Source organism: Micropterus salmoides, unplaced genomic scaffold (genome assembly GCF_014851395.1).
Source record: "Micropterus salmoides isolate LMB-PRFRI ecotype aquatic unplaced genomic scaffold, ASM1485139v1 Ms_hic_scaffold_21, whole genome shotgun sequence".
Lineage (NCBI taxonomy): Eukaryota > Metazoa > Chordata > Actinopteri > Centrarchiformes > Centrarchidae > Micropterus > Micropterus salmoides.
In genome coordinates this window covers 27454973-27477660 of record NW_024041262.1, presented here as the reverse complement: position 1 = coordinate 27477660, position 22688 = coordinate 27454973, and the positions used below count along the sequence as shown (strand labels likewise).

Here is a 22688-nt window from a genome sequence, read left to right as displayed (position 1 = left end):
AGTTTTCTTTGACTATGAGAGAGGGAGTCCATGTTAGACGAGCCAACCTCTGAATGTGTGGAAACAGACTGGATTCATCAGGACGAGCAGGTGAACATGGAGCACGAGTTGAGTTTGGATCAACAGCAGATGAAAACAGGGAGATGACTGCAGCTGGAGCTTAATCAACAATCAACTGCATTTTAATTAGTTTGGATGTTGTAATGTTCAGCTCAGAGGTCATGTGATCGGTTTCATAAAATCCTCTTTCTATATTTATTCTTTCTGAGTTTCATTATTACTTTATTCCCGTATGCATCTGTTTCCTTGTGTAACACTGTCGAGAAACTGGTGACCTTTCAGGCAGGTCACATCCTCCCCAGCTGTGACTCATCAACCGCAATGCCTGTTGTGACACTCTTAAAAACTCACCAGAACTGTCCTGAGGTCAGCTTAAATGGATCTTTTTCAGTACCAACCTGTTGACAAACACCCAAGACACCAACAGCTCCGTCAACATGCAGATGAAAACAGGGAGATGACTGCAGCTGGAGCTTAATCAACAATCAACTTCATTTTAATTAGTTTGGATGTTGTAATGTTCAGCTCAGAGGTCATGTGATCGGTTTCATAAAATCCTCTTTCTATATTTATTCTTTCTGAGTTTCATTATTACTTTATTCCCGTATGCATCTGTTTCCTTGTGTAACACTTCTGCTAAGTAGGGTTTTGAATTGTAATCGAGTATTTGTGCACATTGTTTTGGTTTCGAAATGACAATCACCTCCTCTCCCGGCCGCCCCCACCGTCAGCTCGGTGACGTCACCGGGTAGTTTAAAGCAGCCGCCTGTCGGTGACGGTGAGTCTGCGGATCAGTCAGCATGATGAGCGCGAGGACGCTGCGGCAGCTCGCGACGCTTTCCAGGCGGAGCCTTCAGCATCATCATCATCATTATCATCATAATCACCAGGAGAGGTCCGTGGGGATCATCGGGGCCCCTTTCTCCAAGGGACAGGTGAGGGCACGAGACGCGGTTCACCTGTGTGTGTTTGTGTGTGTGTGTGTGCGCGCGCTGCCGTCACAGCTGTACTTCTTCTTCTGCAGCCTCGAGGCGGAGTGGAGGGAGGACCGGACCAGATCCGAGCTGCGGGGCTGCTGCACAAACTGCAGGAGCAAGGTGAGTAAAATACTCTGTTACAGCCGCTGCATTTACTCTGAAGTAAAAAGTACACAAGTATTCTCAGCTTCATGTAGGCTAGTTAAAGTATCAGCAGTAAAAGTCGCTTACCAGTACTGCAGAGTGCAAATACTGCATTTAACATTATATTATTTAATAATGTAAATATTGTACATATCATTTTTATATTGATACTCTTTATATATTTATTTATCTTCCTACTTTTAAATTTCTGTTGATGAGCAACTGCGACAAAAAGATTTGATTTCCCCTCAGGGATCATCATGTATTATGAGCTTGTATTTAAAGTATCAGCAGTGAAAGTACACAAGTATTTTCTACTTCATGTAGTTAAAATATCTTTAGTAAAAGTACACATGTATTATGAGCTTGTATTTAAAGTATCAGCAGTAAAAGTACACATGTATTATGAGCTTGTATTTAAAGTATCAGCAGTGAAAGTACACAAGTATTTTCTACTTCATGTAGTTAAAATATCTTTAGTAAAAGTACACATGTATTATGAGCTTGTATTTAAAGTATCAGCAGTAAAAGTACACATGTATTATGAGCTTGTATTTAAAGTATCAGCAGTAAAAGTACACAAACACATAAATGTTATTACATTTAAATGAATAACATTTCATTTTAAAATGAAAACAGACTGTTTGTTTATCGTTCCTGTTATTTATCTGTAAGAAAACAGTTTTAAAAAATAAACTTTTAAATTATAAAAATGTGTAAAAATATTTAATTGTTCACAGTGTCGATGTCTTCACTCAACTTTATTAGCAATCAGTGCTGCGACATGACGTTAATCTGAGGAGACTGACGTGCGTGTGTGTGTGTGTGTCTGTGTGTGTGTGTGTGTGTGTGTGTGTGTCTGTGTGTGTGTGTGTCTGTGTGTGTGTGTGTGTGTGTGTGTCTGTGTGTCTGTGTGTGTGTGTGTGTGTGTCTGTGTGTCTGTGTGTGTGTGTGTGTGTCTGTGTGTGTGTGTGTCTGTGTGTCTGTGTGTCTGTGTGGGTGTGTCTGTGTGCGTGTCTGTGTCTGTGTGCACTTACCAACCTATCTAACAGTGGACCTCGACGTCGTTACACACACACTAAGAGGGGACTTAAAAGTGAACAGGGGACATTTTTTAGGTCCCCTGTTGGACATGCTTTAAATCATGCTAAAATCATGTCTAAAACCATCTGGTAATTTTTTTTAACTATTGTCAAGAGGGGACCTGCAAGTTTGTGAGTGTTTAAGTCCATACTCAGCAGTGCCTCTAGTGGATCAAGCAGAGATTTGAACGACTCATTCACACACGTCGTTCTTAACACTCCCCTATAGAGTGAATGGCTTGCAGCCCCAGGGAGTCTATCAGACTGTAGAGGGGCTATTATACAAGCTACTCAGTAAAGAAAGCTGTCTCTTGAAACACGATTTCTTAATTTTTTCTAACAAAATATACAGGCTGAGTTTTAGTCCATGTCTTGTGTTTTAAGATCAACATGTATTAAAATAAAGGGCTACACTGAAGGCCTGGAGAGTAAAACGATTTTAGATTCTAAAAAAGGGAACAATAATAGAAAAACAACCAGGGTAGAATTAGAAATAAAATGGTCAGTATAAAGATACTTTTATGGTTTTAATTCATTATATAAATACATTTGACATCTAGAGCTTTAAACTTATTCTGTCCCAAAATACTAACCTGACCAGCTTTCACAAGCACTGGACATCAATACATTTTTTTTTTCATTATATTTGTGTGCTTAGTCTACACTTAAATATGCATTTCATTTATTGATTTGCATTACAGAAAAAGGGACCACACTTGTACTGTGTGGAACGACAGGAGTCCACTGTTCTCTTGTACATGATGACACAAGTTCCCTCTTAGATAGCATGGAGCGATAATCACACTCCAACTTGTGTGAAAATAATAAATAAGCAAATTTAATCATACTTTTGAGACAAAATAAACTAACTAAATAGTCTCTTTATTTTCTATACATTCTTTTAAAACAAAATATAAAGGCTGAGTTTTAGTGGATGTCTTGTGTTTTAAGATCAACATTGTATTAAAATAAAGGGCTACACAGAGAGCAGGAGAGTAAAAAGGATTTTAGATTCCAAAAAAAAGGAACAAAAATAGAAAAACAACCAGAGTTGAATTATAAATTAAATGATTAGAGGTAAGATACTTTCTATTCAGTTTTAATTAATTGTTAAAAAGTATTTCACATCAGACTTTGACTACAGCTTTAAACTTGTTCAGTCCTAAAACACTAAACTGACCAGTTTTTACAACCACTGAATGTCAATACATTTTGTCATTATATCTATGTGCTTAGTCTACACTTACAGAAATGCATTTTATTTATTGATTTGAATTACAGAAAAAGGGACCACACTTGTACTGTGTGGAACGACAGGAGTCCACTGTTCTCTTGTACATGATGACACAAGTTCCCTCTTAGATAGCATGGAGCGATAATCACACTCCAACTTGTGTGAAAATATAAATAAGCAAATTTAATCATACTTATGAGAAGAAACTAACTTAACTACAGAGTTTTTTTTATTTGGTATAATCTGTTATTGTAAGAAAATATAAAGCCTGAGTTTTTATTGAAGTTATTTTCAACAAAATACAAAGGCTAAGTTTTAGTGAAATTCCTAAATTGTTTCAAGCTTCAGACTACTAAAATGATAGACTACCCAGTAGACAGCAGAATGAGTATTTTAAAAGCACAAAAAAAGTGAAAGTAAAAACAAAATGAATACAAAGGTCAGCTGCAATCAATGGATTTAATGCTGTTAATTATCGTGATACATGACCAGTGTTTGTATGTGTCCTAAATCTATATTTAGGAAGTTGTTGCTCGCAAACACTGACAAAAGACCTGTCTGTCAATTGAATAGTTAGTTTCCTAAACACCGCTGCACAAATCTATCCAACACAACGTTGTCAATGTCGGAGACCCACCTTCAAAAAAGTTATCAGCAAGCATGTAAGGAGCCTAGCTAATAAGGATAGCTATGTTAATTTTAGAATACAGCTGTCAAAGTTAGCACGCTGTGCATAACTGGTAGTCAGTAGGTGTGTCCGAGATGACTGTGGCTGACTTTCACCGAATTGATAGTCTAAGTGAGCTGCAGGCGACTGCAGGGGCGGGGTATAAAAACAGCGTTGTCAAGTCAGACGCAATCTACCTCTGGTAGACTGTGTGAGCTTACTGTAAGCTAAGACCAATGATCAGGCAAAAGGTGGTCCCAACTTTGTGCAGCCAGAGAAAAGCTACTGATGAGACATCATGGTGACGTTTTGCAGCTCACGTTAGACTATCAAGTTGACTGCAACATTCTGCCTATTTGACTAAAAATTATTTAGTAAAGTAATTATAGCATCTGCAACTGTAACTGAAACCTTCAAGAGCCTGAAGTTTAATCCTGAAGGTGAGACGACATGAAATCCAGAGGCAAACTCCTTCCCTTGGTGATCAAGTATTACAAAGCTAGTTAGCTACTTTTGTACAGTTGAAATCACATCATGTCGAAACTAAAGTGTGAAATGTTGAAAAGATTAGTTTAGCTACAAATGAACAAGTTCATATGTGCGTGTTTAGGTTTTATGATGTGGTATTTAAGGTGCTAAATGAAGCCTGTCTCTGAAAAATTTAAAATCTTTCTAAAAACTCATACAGAAGGCTTCAGCAGTACATTTGTTCTTAGCCTTAGAGAAAGGTCCACAGAGACATTCAGACACACTTTACAAATAATATGAAATAAGCAAAATAGCCAATTCTTAAGAAAAAATTATAATCTAAACCAAATATATAAACTGTAGTGTTGTTGTTTTTGTTTTTTAGAAAAGTGTCACCAGCAATGTTCTCATTGTAGCTTGTTGAAATGTGGGGTTAAACATTTGTTGGCGAATAGAGAAGCATATTTGATGGCTGTCAAATGGTGCAGCATCGTAACAATGGAACTTAGAGTTTGCATCAAGTGGAGAACACACAACCAGTGCTGCATTAAGTTCACACTGATATTTGGCAGGTATTTGTCTTTATAGATTTTTACATCTCAGTATTTTCAACTTCTTTCTTTAGCATGTACAGTTTGTGTGTTAGTGATTTTAATAGCCATTGAAATAGTGATGAGTTACCTATAGCTCATCTCAGAACCATCACAACGTTGGATGGCTATTCATAACACAAGAGATAATCCATCCACCTCCCAGGTGTGGCATATCAAGATGTTGATCAGACAGCATGGGTATTGCACAAGTGTACCTTAGGCTGGCCACAATAAAAGGCCACTCAAAAATGTGCAGTTTCCCTGTATTGGGGGTGTCCGGGGGGAGTCTGGAAACCAGTCAGTATCTGTTGTGACCACCATTTGCGTCACGCAGTGCAACACATCTCCTGTATATAGAGTTGATCAGATTGTTGATTGTGGCCTGTGGAATGTTCATCCACTCTTCAATGGCTGCGCAAAGTTGCTGGATATTAGCAAGACCTAGAACGCGCTGTTGTATACGCAGATCTAGAGCATCCTAAACATGCTCAATGGGTGACATGTCCGGTGAGTATGCTGGCCATGCAAGAAATGGGATGTTTTCAGCTTCCAGGAATTGTAATCCTTGCAACATAGGGCCGTGCATTATCATGCTGCAACATGAGGTGATGGTCGTGGATGAATGGCACAACAATGGGCCTCTGGATCTCGTCACGGTATCTCTATGCATTCAAAATGCCATCAATAAAATGCACCTGTGTTTGTTGTCCATAAAACACGCCTGCCCATACCATAACCCCACCGCCAGATTGGGCCACTCGATCCACAACTAGGACATCAACAAACCGCTCACCCACACGACGTCATACACACGTCATCTGCTCTGCACAGTGAAAACTGGGATTTATCCATGAAGAGAACACCTCTCCAAAGTGCCAGACGCCATCGTATGTGAGCATTTGCCCACTAAAGTCGGTTATGATGGCAAACTGCAGTCAGATCGAGAACCCAAAGAGGATGACGAGCATGCAGATGAGATTCCCTGAGATGGTTCCTGACAGTTTGTGCAGAAATTATTTGAGGATGCTAACAGATTCTTGCAGCAGCTGTCCGGGTGGCTGGTCTCAGACAATCTTGGTGGTGAAGATGCTGGATGTGGAGGTCCTGGGCTGTTGAGGGAATAGAGAATCGGTTTGTTATCAAACCCAGACATTTGTTTTACAGTACTTTAATGCCACTGTGTAATCGTTGAGGACTTCTTTAGTACCATAACAAGGAGTACTCTCAGAACCGGGCCCCTTCTTTGGAGTCAGTGATGTGTCTTCAAATATATTCCTGCAAGAATTCTCCTGGCTCAGTGTTTTTGGTGGTGATTTTTCCAAAACCTGATAAATACTGAATAAATGAATTATTTGTCAGTCTGCCTGTCATCAAATTCCATGAACGACCAACACTATCTCAGCAGTTCTAACACTCGATGAGGATCTTATGCAATGTCACCCTAAGGGTTTGGATTTGTATCTACATTTATATAATACACATCAAATTTGTACACTATGTATGATGGCAGTGGGTATTTCTTATTTTAATTGTTGCCTGCTTAGCTTGACTGACTTGCTGAGAGTTGTATGACAAGATCAATATTGTTCTCATATCTGAACACAAAATCAAGCTATGCCTTTAAACCATTTTCAGGTTTCACCTTACATGGCAACATATAACTACATATAGTGTATAATACTATGCACACACTTAACAATGCTCCATTTCCTTATAATTCATTAGCAACCAAGAAAGTTGTAGTTAAATACAGTATTGAACAGAGAATCTTATGTTCTGATCTAATACCTTTCTCCTTGTCGATGAATCCTTTCTGAAATTTGGCTTTTTCTTACTCAGATGCAGTGAAGTTGCAAGGCTTCCTTTTTAGGAAAAACCCTTCTGGGTCTCATTTTCCAATGAAATGTTTGACAATATATTATACATCATATGGTGTCTTGACTTATAACAAGTTCATTTAAGATTATTGTTTATACAATGAGAAGAACAGCATGATAACTTGGGTGACTTTGTAAAACAATATAAGCTATCAGTACTTTTTCTGTGTACATATGTGTATATAGGAATGTAAGGAATAAAATACAATAAAAGTAGAATCAGTTAAAATTCTATGTATTAGTATAAATAATATTCATACTATATACACCCTATATACAATATACAAGTAACATTCTACATAGGTGTAAAAATGATACAGTCAGAATATACTATGTTATACAATACTATATATATATGTACATGTTTATATTTAAATTTGATAGTTTAGTTACAAACATCCTTGATGAAAACATACAAGGGGTATTGGTAAAAATGTTCAACTTACCTCTCGCTTTGGTCTTCAGGATGGATAGATGAAAAAGTTTTTCAAAAGAACACCACAGGTGAAATATGTCTACATACTGTTAAGATAGACAGATAGATAAATGGATGACTGGTAAACGATCCTTCAAAAAACTGCATACTTGTCAACACTTCCACAAGACACCAAAGACTGCCATGCACCTTCTCTGAGGAGCCCAGAATATATACACAATCCTGACTAGCTATCTGGACAGTGATTGGTTCTTAGGATAAGACATCAAATGCTAACTACTGCTGGCATAGTAATGCAAATGTTCTCTGGCAATTAGATATAGGTTTGATTTACTTTTGTTTACTGTGGTAGACATGTCAGACATACTGCTTGAAGGTATTGTTATGGATTTTTTAGAAAGAGTTACACATGTCTTCAGTTAATGATGTAGATTTAAAAGAATCCACTACATTTAAGTGGCTAGAGCCTATGTGATTCACAAATGTTTTAAGGTTGAAATGTTGAGAGCTGTCTCTGAGAAGTCATCTTGGGTGAGGGTTGTGAAGTTTCAGTCATTGTCCTCCATTGTGTGCAGCGTGGGGGATGGTTGTTGTTGCTGACGATGGTCGTTAGGGCGTCAAGATCGCAAACCAGTGACTTGGCCTTTAGTAATGCAACTTCTCTGGAGTCTTGTGGGAGATATTTTGAAACTGTAAAGAGCGGATGTACAATACTCCACTTTTGTTGAAAATTGTACCCTATGTTACAAGCTAATCACAAAAAGTAGCTAAATAAGGTGTTTTACACCAGAAAACATCTACTAAGAATTAGCATAATAACCATACATATGTGCGATTTAGTACACCCCCCAAAAAATGGGGTTGAATAACTTTTAAAATATCACCAAATGAATTTTAAAGCGATTGTGTATAATATGGAGTTAATTTATTACACTAGTATGGACAAAAATACAGCAACACCTACGCATTACTTTTATGATATCCCATTCTAAATCCATAGGCAAGATTTCCCTTAACAACCCATGAAAACACAGCCCCTACCAAATTTATTAGGACAGGGGTAGCACCTTTGTCCATATAGTGTATTAGGATTGAAATCTATCTCAAAAGAAGGAAGACTGATGGTCTCTCTGATTGGTCTGACACATGATCAACAATGCTTAAAGTCACTGAAAAGGTTTACAAGCAGTGGGAAAGTCACAGAGATGGAATTTAAATACCAAATTAGGTGATTAAGGTCTTAGTTTTAGAATGTCTGGCTCCTGTGGACAAAGAATTGAAATGATAATCAATCATTTAATATGTAAGGCTTACAATGAATGTCAACCAGGCATTCATAGTCATTCAAATTCTAGGTCACTCGCTTCTGATGAATTTAAACTTCTACGTACATTAAGTGTAGTGGTTGAGTTACCTACAGCCTGTCTCAGAACCAACATAATGCCTTATTGTCTTGCTCAGATTTTGATGATTTGGTCATTTGTCCTTGCTTTTTGTGCTTCTACCATAGGTATTTAGGCTATGTAGTTAAAAGGCTTCTGTTTTATTTGCCTTAATTGTGTTTATTGAGTGTTTAATTTATTTTGTGTTACATGCCACTTGTGTCAGGGATACTATAATTTAACAGTGGTGAGAACTTCTCTCAGGCTTACCAATATTGTAAATATGCTATACAAACTGGCATACATTTCTTTTAAGCGTATTGTTGAAAGCCAAAATGTAGAGTGGCCATTATAGTGCAGTATACAGTAAATTGAAGGTCAAAGTTAAGAGAGAAGAGAGCAAGAAACTTTCAGTTTATGAGCATGTGTCCTCTCTCCTGTATTTATTTTTTCTCTTTGGCTGTACCATCATCAGATTTTTATTAGAATTTGGTGTTTGGGCAGTTTTACTAAACATATGTCTACATATATTTGTACCGTTTTCTTTTTGTGGTTGTAGGAAACTGTGTTATGAATTAGCATCCAATGCAGAGTTAAGCTGAATACAAAACCCTGGAGAAATGTAAGTGTGAGTGCTGTCTCTGAGAGGTGACCTGGAGCAGGTGAGGGGTGTGAACGTGTTTCTGATTGTCTGCAGTGAGAATCTGTGTCTGATTGTCTGCAGTGTGGGGGAGGGTTTCTTGCGACCAATGATGATCGTTAGGCCTTTGAACTTGAACTACTTAACATTTTCAACATTTCACACTTGCACCCAATATTGTGTCTCGCCTAGTCTTGTAAACTTAGTGTCTCTTCAAACCCCAAGTAACTACAGATTATATTTAGTTTAAATTATAAGTTTCTCTTAGAAATTATCAATTTCTTTTTTATTTATTCATGCTGGAGTGTGAGTGTCAATCCATGCTATCTAAGAGGGAACTTGTGTCATTATGTACCAGCCAACAGTGGACATTTTTGTAATGCAAAACAACAAAACAAAATGCATTCCGTTACATATAGATTAAAGATACATGTACATTGCAAAATTGATTGAAACCCTGTGATTGTCATAATTGGTCAATATACTGGGAAAATTGGGGGGCTAAATCCTGTCATTTAATGTGTTATCTGTAATAGTCTTTTTCTCATGGGTAATGTGGGTTACACATTTCTTAGCAAAGGACAGCAGCTTCTCAGGTGGAGGATCAAACTTCAGGCTCTTGATGTTGGAGTGTGACTGTTGCTCCATACTATCTAAGAGGGGACATGTGTCGTTATGTAGCAACCAACAGTGGATTCCTGTCATTTAATGCCATACAAGTGTGGACCTTTTTTTCTGTAGGCAATGCGGACCAGTAAATATTGTGCATTCCTGATGAAAACTCATCGGGACATTAATGCTTCATGAATTAATTTGGGTAGCCCTTTATATTAGGGCTTGTCCATAAAGTACACACGTACATCTAAGCTTGCTAGTCTGTAACTAAACCAGCATTTTCATTCCACACTTCACCAAGGGATCAACTTGTCATCGGTAATAGTCTTTTTCTCATGGGTAATGTGGGTTACACATTTCTTAGCAAAGGACAGCAGCTTCTCAGGTGGAGGATCAAACTTCAGGCTCTTGAAGGTTTAAGTTGGTAAAGTTTTACTTATGACTCCCCTAACTTGTGGGCAGCCCTTCATTATAATACAGTGTCAAGATTGAAAATGCTTAAGCCATCCATTAAAGCTGAGACTTTATATTTCATTACAAAAACACAACAAATCATGCAGAATAATTATTGATGCTGGATGTTGGAGTGTGACTGTTGCTCCATGCTATCTAAGAGGGGACATGTGTCGTTATGTAGCAACCAACAGTGGATTCATGTCATTAAATGCCATACAAGTGTGGACCTTTTTTCTGTAGGCCTAATGCAAACATGAAAATACCATGCATTCCTGATGAAAACTCATCAGGACATCAATTTATTTGGGTAGCCTTTTATCTTACAGTCTGAAGCTTAATACTAGTTAGGAAATCTACTATTGCTGAGCCTTTAAGTTTTGTTACAAAAGCATATTATCAAATCATGTGTCAACAGACTGCTTAGTTGAGATTATATTTATATGTATTATTGTTTTTGCTTTCGTTTGTCATACATGCTATAGTTTGAATGTCAAATTATCCTTATTAGAAAAAGGATAACTCATTATCTGTTGTCTGAACTCATTACATTCATAAATGACTTTAAAATGAACCCCCTAAAGATATCTAAATAGCCTTAACAGAGTGTAGTGGATGTGTGATTCAAAACCAGTCTAAGATTCAGTTATTAAGAGCAAATACAAAAACTCTTTAAAATGCATACATCACCATTCCACACAGGTCATAAAAATGACCATCCCACACAGAAGAATATGAATTCCCCTAAGAGAAAATTAAAATAAGTGCACTAGTGTAATAAGACATTTTATTATTATTTCAACGGTATTTGAAACCTAATTTTTGTTGGTAATACTGTAGTGCTTGATATCAATGCATGCAGCAAAGTTACTTCTGAATTAAAGTTTATTTATTTTCAGTTTAAGTGATTAAAGTTTGGATCATGGTGAAATGTTTACACATCGCTCACATTAAAGTTAAATTATCCATTTTTGAAAGAAACAAAGAAAGTCTTTGAAGGTAAAAACAGTCATTAGGTGAGAATGAGCACAGACACTTCCACTGCATAACAATGGAGGTCCCCTCTTGGATAGGTAGCTATCGTTTAAGGATCTAAGTCCCTCTTGGCAATTTCTTTAAAAAGCAAAAAAAAAGCAAATTTGCAGTAATATTATGTTAAAAGACAGTAAAAGTAAATTTTGTATTATATTTATTTTACTTCAAAAGGACTGGAAACACAGGTCCACACTTGGCAGTTTACTCCGACGGTGCACTGTTGGATAGGTACGCGTGTATGTGTGTGTGTGTGTGTCTGTGTGTGTGTGTGTGTCTGTGTGTGTGTGTGTGTCAGTGTGTGTTTGTGTGTGTGTGTCTGTGTGTGTGTGTGTGTGTGTGCGACCTTGATCCTGCAGCAGCAGGCGGGTGTTGCTGCTGTTGTGGGGACATGAGTCTGTTTACACAGCCACATGTGGGGACTCCACATGTAAATCATTAGATTACAGGACGAAGCACAGGTCAGCTCTGCAAAGTCATCTTCCACTTGCAGGCTTTTCTTTCCCTGGGGTTTCAGTCCACCTGAACATTAATAAGTACCTGAGAGGAAACTTAAAACTTCATCCAAAAACTGTCTGAAGAACATTAACACATGATGTCATCATGTTTCTCCACCTGTCTGAAGCGACACTCTTACCTGACGAGGACCTCTAGTGGCCGTGTGAACAGTGACGTCAGGATGTCCTGATACCAGAAATTTAGTAGTCGATTCCGATACCACGTTAAATAAACCCACAACAATTAATCCCATAATAATCCCATAATTGACTTCAACATGGACTCCTTTACAAAAACATTTGAACTTTAACACCTAACAGCTGAGAACGAGAGGCTGTCCAGGACTGACGAGAGGTGCTTGGATGTTAATATATTCATAAATAAGCAAACTCTTGAAATTACAACCTGAATGAATACCTTGTTTTTCTTATGAAATGTTTGAGGGTGGTCTCCGTCTATACTGGCAGTAAAATGAGATTTTAATGTAGAAAAACAAAACAGTTACTGGTGATTGAAATGGATCCGAACTCCTCCTACAGTAACAGGTGGTTGGACAGACGTTCAGTTCTTATGCAGGACACTGGGGGAAATTTCCAACTAGACGCCACCTGAAGTTGGATTTCCTACTTGTGAACTCAGAGAAAAAATATGAACCTCGACTTCAGGAGTGGCAGCGTCACACAACAGTGTCAGCGCCCACGGAAGCTCACACTGTAACTGGTAAACCGTAGACTAAAAGGCATAGAAAGGATTAAATTAAAATAATGCATATTAGTATCAAACAGTAAAACTTGCTCTGCATGTAAATTAATGCAGAACTATTTTGTCAGTATTATTAGGCAGCTGGTTCCAGTAAAGAATCTCTGAAAGTCGTCCCAAAAGTTGTTCAGGAAAATGTTCAAAACGTTTGTTAATGCAGCCTCCGACTTTGGCTGACTTCTGAGGATTACCAGCTGATGTAGCTACAAGGACACTCAGTTAACGAGTAACTTGCTGCAGATGAAACAGACGAAACTAAAACTTAAATAACCTGTTTGATTCTGCAGTATGTGTCGATGTTTCACAAGTCACTCATTTCACCAGCAGCAGGCCGCTCTGTCTGCGCTCACCTGTTTACTTTGCATTGCAAAATGAAAAGATTTGCACACAGAGCAGCAGCAGCAGCAGCAGCAGCAGCAGCAGCAGCAGCAGCAGCAGCAGCAATGATCTGCCAGCTGTTAATGTTCACTCAGAGAGAAATCTGCCTGTAATGAAGCCTTTTCAGGTTGTTAAACTGAATCTAGTGAGCAGCTCCTCTCGCCTCTGAGGTTTCTACTGAGAGCGTTTGTGTTTGTGTCTGCAGGCTGTGCAGTGAAGGATTATGGGAACCTTAAGTTTGAGGAAGTGGCGGACGACGAGCCGGTGGGTCGGGTGAAACGTGCGCGGGCGGTGGGCAGCGCCAACCAGAGGCTGTCAGCGGCGGTGCAGGCGGTGAAGCGGGACGGACACACGTCGGTGATGCTGGGAGGAGACCACAGGTGAGTCTCACAGCTCCCTCTGGAGACACTACCTACTAAAACACCTGGTGGGAAGTCAGTTCGTCAGCATGTAGTTTAGACTAGAATTGCATTGAAAGTGTAAATGATGTTGTAACATCTTTTGCTAATGGAAAAGTGACCCAGCTGCTTGTTTAGACAGGAGACCGAATGTTTAATTGACGTTGGTTTAAAGGATAATTTTTGGTTTTTCTAAACAGGGGCCCTCTTTTTAAATATGTTGGTGTTAAAATGACAAGAAGGTATAAAAGGTTTGGAATCCGTGCATTGAAAGTGTAAATGATGTTGTAACATCTTTTGCTAATGGAAAAGTGACCCAGCTGCTTGTTTAGACAGGAGACCGAATGTTTAATTGACGTTGGTTTAAAGGATAATTTTTGGTTTTTCTAAACAGGGGCCCTCTTTTTAAATATGTTGGTGTTAAAATGACAAGAAGGTATAAAAGGTTTTGGAATCCGTGCAAGTTGCTGCAGGAACACATGGTGAAAACGAGGGAGAGGAGTTTGTTGTGTCCTTTGAGGAGCAGCAAGACTTTAATTCCTAACAATATTCCAACGTGACAAACTTCTCTCTCCAGCTCTGACTCGTGTTCGCACCTTCGTCTTCCTGCAACAACTCGCCTCTCACGAGATTTCAGAGCGAGACTTCAGTTTCCTGTTGTTGTATTTGATGCTCTGTTGATGCTTGGATGTTGTAAGTCGCTTTGGATAAAAGCGTCTGCTAAATGAGTAAATGTAAATGTAAAAACAAAGGGGGCCACTGGGGTCCCTCTCAGGGATCCTTTCTGGGATGTCGTCAGACACTTGGTGTAACAGTCTGAGCCTGTCAGGGCAAAAAGAAATGCTTGTTGTGGACGCCATTTTGAGGGGCGCAATCACCCTGAAGGAATACGTTACAGCCGCTGCAGCATGTACTGCAGGGAGTCCATGAAAATAGAGCTCAGGTTTAAAAATACAGAAAGTATTCTCGAACCGAAGGTTCAGGTCTGAAAGATGAGGTGGAGCAGTGCTGGACGTTTTGGTACCAGAGGGAACTTTTCTACGTCTGAGTTGTTGATGGGCAGGATGTGTTACACTCGGGTCTAACGGCAGTGCTTGAAGGTGATGCGCTTCCAGAAGTGTAAAGACAAATAATAATAATGATGAGTCCAGGTAGTGTTGAGGTGGAATGTATTAAGAGTAGAGAGTATTGCACTAACAGGTCTGTTACTGACTAAGAGTCTGTGTGTTATCTTTTACATGCTGCTGATACCAACACTCTGAATCTCAGTTTTACTGTGGTAAATATTTAAAGACGTAGATTGTTGGCTTTGGTTTGTGTCCAAGAACAGCAGTCTGTCAATCATCCACCTGCAGGACACAGTCCAGATCAAACCGAGTGATCGATCCGTGGGGGGTCACTGGACCTTTCAATACTGAAGTTCTCTGGTTGGTTTTATTTAGAGCGCACGTGTACAGACAACAAAATACAGAAGATTTACATGGTCGGGACAAAAGGCTGCTTGCTGTTCATATTCTCTGAGAACATTTAAGTCACAAAGGTTACAGCTGAAAAATCACCTGAACTGCAGGAAACAAACATCTTATTTCTCAGTTTCAGGGCTTTATGAAGACATTTTAATCATGTATGCCAGTGAAGTTTAAAACTAAAAGATTGCCTGTAATGAACTCTTTCATTTAAACTTCAGTCAGTCACTTCGTGAACTGTGGATACATTTAATTGGTCTTTTCACATCAACAACCCTGTGAACCTGCACAAAAATAAGTTAAGGTGTTATATTAGTTTGATAATAAATAGTAATACCATTTATTTACCAAAGTAATAAGCAGGTCATAGCTTGGTATTAACAATGTGTATATTGAAATGTATGTAACAGGGTGACAAGGGGCCGGAAACAAAGGGGAGTACTGAGAAAAACGATTTAGTAATATTTTGGAAACAATTTGGTAACCTTGTAGCAATAAATAGGTTAAATCAGTGCAATATTTGGTAATATAGTGACATTAAAGGGTAATTAATAGGTACTAACAGGTTTTTCACAGTATTATCGGCTGCTATGAGCGTAAAGCTTCAAAATCACGTGGAAGTCAAACATGTTATTATTATTTTATGATGTGAAGTGCTACTGAAATTAAAACATTTAATATATGGATATTGAGCTCTCACTCCCTGTGGTTCGTCATGTGTCCATCAGTCTGGCGATTGGTTCGATCCACGGTCACGCGGCGGCGGTCGGGGAGCTGAGCGTCGTGTGGGTCGACGCCCACGCCGACATCAACACGCCGCTGACCTCGTCCACCGGAAACATCCACGGGCAGCCCATGTCCTACCTCCTCCACGAGCTGCACTCAGAGGTCAGTCCTGAGACGAGATGCGTGTTTGTTTCAGAGCGTATCTTCTCATCACGCAGACCGGGTGCTGAATGTTGTTCCTTCCTCACCAGGTTCCCGTCTTGCCAAACTTCTCCTGGATCAAGCCGTGTGTCTCGGCCAAAGATCTCGTCTACATCGGATTGAGAGACGTGGATCCCGGGGAGCAGTAGGTTTCTGAGCTGATCTGGAGTCACTTAGACGGGAAAGACAGAGAAGATCCACATTTAAACGAGTTCATTTAACTGTTTAGAGAAGATTAACGTCTTTTCCTGTCTCAAGATTTAATATTCAATACTACTGTGGAACCAGGATATTCTGATCTTAATGCGTCCTAGTCTTTCCACTGAGACGACTCTGCATCCACAGACTGGATGGTGGAAGAGTCTGCAGCTGCTCTGTCAGGCTGTATGCAGTCACAGCAAGGCGTTCAGCTAAATGCTAACATGCTCACAGTAACAGTGCTAATCTGCAATATTTACCCTGTTCCCCATCATAGTTTAGCGTGTTAGCATGCTAACATTAGCAGCAAACACTGATGGGAATGGCATCAGCTCTGCAGGTATTTGGTCCAAACCAACAGGTATTGGACATTTTTGTAGAACATAATAAGTGAGGAATTAAAAGAGTCATTCTTTTGTTTCCCCAGTTACATCCTGAAGCTGCTGGGTGTGAAGGTGTTTTCCATGTCGGACGTGGATCATCTCGGTGTGGCCAGAGTCATGGAGGAGACATGTGACTACCTCTCTGCCAGGTGAGCTCCACCTCCTGCATAACAATCACCTATTAGCACTCTCAGGAGCCACCTTGCTACATCCTAACAACACCAAAGGAGCTGCAGATGATTTTCAATGAAATTAGTCAGAAGTGAGATAAATAATTAGTTTAGGAAGGTTTGGGCACAATCTGCAGGTTCAAAGAATGCTATTTAATTACACTAATAAATGTTCCTGCACTGTGGATTGTAGACCACTACAGACCTGTAGACCACTACTGACCTGTGACCACTACTGACCTGTGACCACTACTGACCTGTAGACCACTACAGACCTGTAGACCACTACTGACCTGTAGACCACTACAGACCTGTAGACCACTACTGAACTGTGACCACTACTGAACTGTGACCACTACTGACCTGTAGACCACTATTGACCTGTAGACCACTACTGACCTGTAGACCACTACTGACCTGTAGACCACTACAGACCTGTAGACCACTACTGACCTGTAGACCACTACAGACCTGTAGACCACTACTGAACTGTGACCACTACTGACCTGTAGACCACTATTGACCTGTAGACCACTACTGACCTGTAGACCACTACTGACCTGTGACCACTACTGACCTGTAGACCACTACAGACCTGTAGACCACTACAGACCTGTAGAACACTACTGACCTGTAGACCACTACAGACCTGTAGACCACTACTGACCTGTGGACCACTATTGACCTGTAGACCACTACTGACCTGTGACCACTACAGACCTGTAGTGACCACTACAGACCTGTGACCACTACAGACCTGTAGACCACTACAGAGCTGTAGACCACTACTGACCTGTGACCACTACAGACCTGTAGACCACTACTGACCTGTAGACCACTACAGACCTGTAGAACACTACTGAACTGTGACCACTACTGACCTGTAGACCACTATTGACCTGTAGACCACTACTGACCTGTAGACCACTACTGACCTGTGACCACTACTGACCTGTAGACCACTACAGACCTGTAGACCACTACAGACCTGTAGAACACTACTGACCTGTAGACCACTACAGACCTGTAGACCACTACTGACCTGTGGACCACTATTGACCTGTAGACCACTACTGACCTGTGACCACTACAGACCTGTAGTGACCACTACAGACCTGTGACCACTACAGACCTGTGGACCACTACTGACCTGTAGACCACTACTGACCTGTGACCACTACAGACCTGTAGACCACTACTGACCTGTAGACCACTACAGACCTGTAGAACACTACAGACCTGTAGAACACTACTGACCTGTGACCACTACTGACCTGTAGACCACTACAGACCTGTAGTGACCACCACTGACCTGTAGACCACTACAGACCTGTAGACCACTACTGACCTGTGACCACTACAGACCTGTAGTGACCACCACAGACCTGTTGACCACTACAGACCTGTGACCACTACAGACCTGTAGACCACTATAGACCTGTTGACCACTACAGACCTGTGACCACTACTGACCTGTAGACCACTACTGACCTGTGACCACTACTGACCTGTTGACCACTACAGACCTGTAGACCACTACAGACCTGTGACCACTACAGACCTGTAGTGACCACCACAGACCTGTTGACCACTACAGACCTGTGACCACTACAGACCTGTAGACCACCACTGACCTGTGACCACTACAGACCTGTAGAACACTACTGACCTGTCACCACTACTGACCTGTAGACCACTACAGACCTGTAGACCACTACTGACCTGTAGACCACTACAGACCTGTAGAACACTACAGACCTGTAGAACACTACTGACCTGTGACCACTACTGACCTGTAGACCACTACAGACCTGTAGTGACCACCACTGACCTGTAGACCACTACAGACCTGTAGACCACTACTGACCTGTGACCACTACAGACCTGTAGTGACCACCACAGACCTGTTGACCACTACAGACCTGTGACCACTACAGACCTGTAGACCACTATAGACCTGTTGACCACTACAGACCTGTGACCACTACTGACCTGTAGACCACTACTGACCTGTGACCACTACTGACCTGTTGACCACTACAGACCTGTAGACCACTACAGACCTGTGACCACTACAGACCTGTAGTGACCACCACAGACCTGTTGACCACTACAGACCTGTGACCACTACAGACCTGTAGACCACCACTGACCTGTGACCACTACAGACCTGTAGAACACTACTGACCTGTCACCACTACTGACCTGTAGACCACTACAGACCTGTGAACACTACTGACCTGTAGACCACTACTGACCTGTGACCACTACTGACCTGTGACCACTACAGACCTGTAGACCACTACTGACCTGTGACCACTACTGACCTGTAGACCACTAGAGACCTGTAGACCACTACAGACCTGTAGACCACTACTGACCTGTAGACCACCACAGACCTGTGACCACTACAGACCTGTAGACCACTACTGACCTGTGACCACTACTGACCTGTAGACCACTAGAGACTTGTAGAACACTACAGACCTGTGACCACTACAGACCTGTAGACCACTACTGACCTGTAGACCACTACAGACCTGTAGAACACTACAGACCTGTGACCACTACAGACCTGTAGACCACTACAGACCTGTGACCACTACTGACCTGTAGACCACTACTGACCTGTGACCTCCACTGACCTGTGACCACTACTGACCTGTAGACCACTACTGACCTGTAGAACACTACAGACCTGTGACCACTACAGACCTGTAGACCACTATAGACCTGTAGACCACTACTGACCTGTAGAACACTACAGACCTGTAGACCACTATTGACCTGTAGAACACTACAGACCTGTAGACCACTATAGACCTGTGACCACTACAGACCTGTGACCACTACAGACCTGTAGACCACTACTGACCTGTGAACACTACTGACCTGTGACCACTACTGACCTGTGAACACTACAGACCTGTGACCACTACAGACCTGTAGACCACTACAGACCTGTAGACCACTACAGACCTGTGAACACTACTGACCTGTGACCACTACTGACCTGTGAACACTACAGACCTGTAGAACACTACTGACCTGTGACCACTACAGACATGTAGACCACTACTGACCTGTGACCACTACAGACCTGTAGAACACTACAGACCTGTGACCACTACAGACCTGTAGACCACTACTGACCTGTGACCACTACTGACCTGTAGACCACTACTGACCTGTGACCACTACAGACCTGTAGACCACTACAGACCTGTGACCACTACAGACCTGTAGACCACTACTGACCTGTGACCACTACTGACCTGTAGACCAATACAGACCTGTGACCACTACAGACCTGTAGACCACTACTGACCTGTGACCACTACAGACCTGTAGACCACTACTGACCTGTAGAACACTACAGACCTGTGACCACTACAGACCTGTAGACCACTATAGACCTGTAGACCACTACTGACCTGTAGAACACTACAGACCTGTAGACCACTATTGACCTGTGGAACACTACAGACCTGTAGACCACTATAGACCTGTGACCACTACTGACCTGTGACCACTACTAGAGATCGGTTCACTTCTACCGACACTAAAATATCCCCTGAATCAGTATTCACGATGTCTGTGTGTTGTCGGGATGTGTGAGCTCCCTCAGGGTCCGAAGTCCAACCACAGCATGGATTTAAACTATGAAGCAGAGGAAACTACCACAATGATTATTTTAAGCTTGCTTCCCTTTGTTGAGCACATGTCTGCACTGTAAAAATAAATTCTAATAATCTAATTTTCACAGTGTGAAGAAACCGATCCACCTGAGCTACGACATCGACGCCATCGACCCCTCTGTTACCCCGGCGACCGGGACACCTGTGGTGGGAGGACTCACCTACAGAGAGGGCGTCTACATCACTGAACACCTCTGTCAGACAGGTACGACTCAAAATACCAACAAACATGGAGCCAGACAATATTTTGTCACGGCTATACAGTAAATCTGAGGCTACAGCTGGTTAGCTGAACATCTAAACAGCTAGACTGGCTCGGTCCACAAGAAGCAAACTCCACCTGCCAGAAGCTCTAAAGCTGTATATATATATAGATACAGCTTGGACCAGACTTTTCAGTTTGATCTGAACCAAAATTACAAGTGTGAAACCTTCCCTGGACGTGGTCTGGAGCCTCGGCCCGGATCAAACCAACCCGAAAGCAGTTTTTGCATGGTTTGGACTAAGACCATTTACAGGAAGATCAGCTGGAAATATAAAATGCAGGGAGAAATGCTCTGAAATAAGGACTCAATTATAAATAAGCCACGACTGCTCATCTAAAAAACAGACTCCTCCTTTCCTGCCGGCAGCAAGGACATTTATTTAGCAAGTTTGAACTTGAACCTGTGCGGCAGGATCTTTTAGGTTTTATTGATGCGTTAAAACAACACAAATGCAAATGATTTATCACTTACATCTTACATTGAAATTCAGTTCTTCCAGAAAAGGTTCAATTGAGGTGCAGTAGTGTTTCAGTTCAACAGTAAACCGATTTAGTAGGTTTGGATCCAGTCCATGAAGTACAAAGTACAACATATGTCACACTTGACATTCTTGTCAAAGCTACTGACAAGACAGACACACGTCCGTTTACAAGCCAAGACGCAGCCCACATAAATGATCACAACAGGACGCAAGCATGTGAAGTTCTTTAGTGCGTTTGCATAATTACAGTGTAAAACCAAACCAAATGCATCAAAACACAAACTTTGGTTTGGAGCTTGGTGCCGACTTTCAGGTGGCCCTTAGTGCCCTTACTTTTTAAGTATTTTAAAGGTAGCCTCACTGCTGTGCTTGTCCTGCAGGCCTTCTGTCGGCTGTGGACATGGTGGAGGTGAATCCTCTGAGGGGTCAGTCCAAAGAGGACGTCCAGTCTACAGTCAGCACGGCGGTGGACCTGCTGCTCGGATGTTTCGGACGCCTACGTGAGGGAAACCACCCGCAGGATTACCAGCTGCCCCGGCCTTGATACCTAAAGGTCTCTGATCACCAGCAGGAACTGAACCGACGATCAGATTCATACTTAAGCACCTCAGAGATGATTAAACTTCCAAATTTTAAACTTCAACAGCCAGATTACGAGATGTCAGAACATAATGCACTTGTTTACCAAAGCTTCTGATCAGTGAAACTTTAAACCAAAGAAACTCCCTGTGAAACAAAAAGCACTTTTTATGTCATTTCTTGATTCATCTACTGTATCAATTACGTCTTCTTTTTTAAATATTCCAATAAAATATTCCAAATTTGACGTCCTCTGATTGCTCATTTTGTCCAAAACCCAAAGATATTCAGTTACAGTTATATAAAATAGAAAGAAGCAGCAAATCCTCACATTTAAACGGTCACATCTTGCAAATGTTTGTCATTTTTTGCTTGATAATAGTATTCTGTTGATTGATGACTTGTCTGAGCTCAAACTTTTAAACAAATTACATCAATGTTTTAATCTTTTCAAGCCAAACAGGATGCAGAGGTCAGGGCTGGACCTGTGTCCCTGGTCAGGCCACGCTCTGGACAAAGCATTTGTTGGGGGCTCTGTGTCTTTAGAGACTTTTATTCCTGCATTCTTGAGAATTTTTGCAGTTCATCATTAAATGAGCCACTAAAATACATTTCAAAACTAGAAACAACGATCTAGCTCTTCTTGAGTAAAGCAATCACTGTTGCTGAGGCCTGAGACTTCAATTTAAATAAATCATCAATCTAAACACATCACTGACTGGCTGTGACGCTTGTCCTTATCTCTGCTGTCTAATATTCACTCATGTCAGCGCCGGCCTGTGGTGGGTAAAGTCCAGTTATCCCCATAAAAATCACTTGAAATAAAA

The 22688-nt window shown here is 41.1% G+C and overlaps 1 protein-coding gene across 1 annotated transcript; it reads left to right on the top strand.

Moving 5' to 3' along the window:
• Positions 1 to 831: 831 nt before the first annotated feature.
• LOC119915880 (arginase-1-like) lies at positions 832 to 22108 on the top strand. Its single transcript, XM_038735677.1, has 8 exons — positions 832 to 995; positions 1085 to 1157; positions 13501 to 13675; positions 15888 to 16047; positions 16137 to 16231; positions 16712 to 16816; positions 20604 to 20740; positions 21663 to 22108. Exons 1-8 carry the CDS (start codon positions 861 to 863, stop codon positions 21824 to 21826), a joined length of 1044 nt encoding a protein of 347 aa, XP_038591605.1. The 5' UTR covers positions 832 to 860; the 3' UTR covers positions 21827 to 22108.
• The last annotated feature ends 580 nt before the right edge of the window (positions 22109 to 22688 follow it).

Excerpts from the sequence above, each read along its gene's own strand:
- LOC119915880 (XM_038735677.1), top strand. The coding sequence starts at position 861 with ATGATGAGCGCGAGGACGCTGCGGCAGCTCGCGACGCTTTCCAGGCGG. Across the intron at positions 16,232-16,711 it reads GACGTGGATCCCGGGGAGCA|TTACATCCTGAAGCTGCTGG; the intron begins GTAGGTTTCTGA and ends TTGTTTCCCCAG. Across the intron at positions 20,741-21,662 it reads TGAACACCTCTGTCAGACAG|GCCTTCTGTCGGCTGTGGAC; the intron begins GTACGACTCAAA and ends CTTGTCCTGCAG.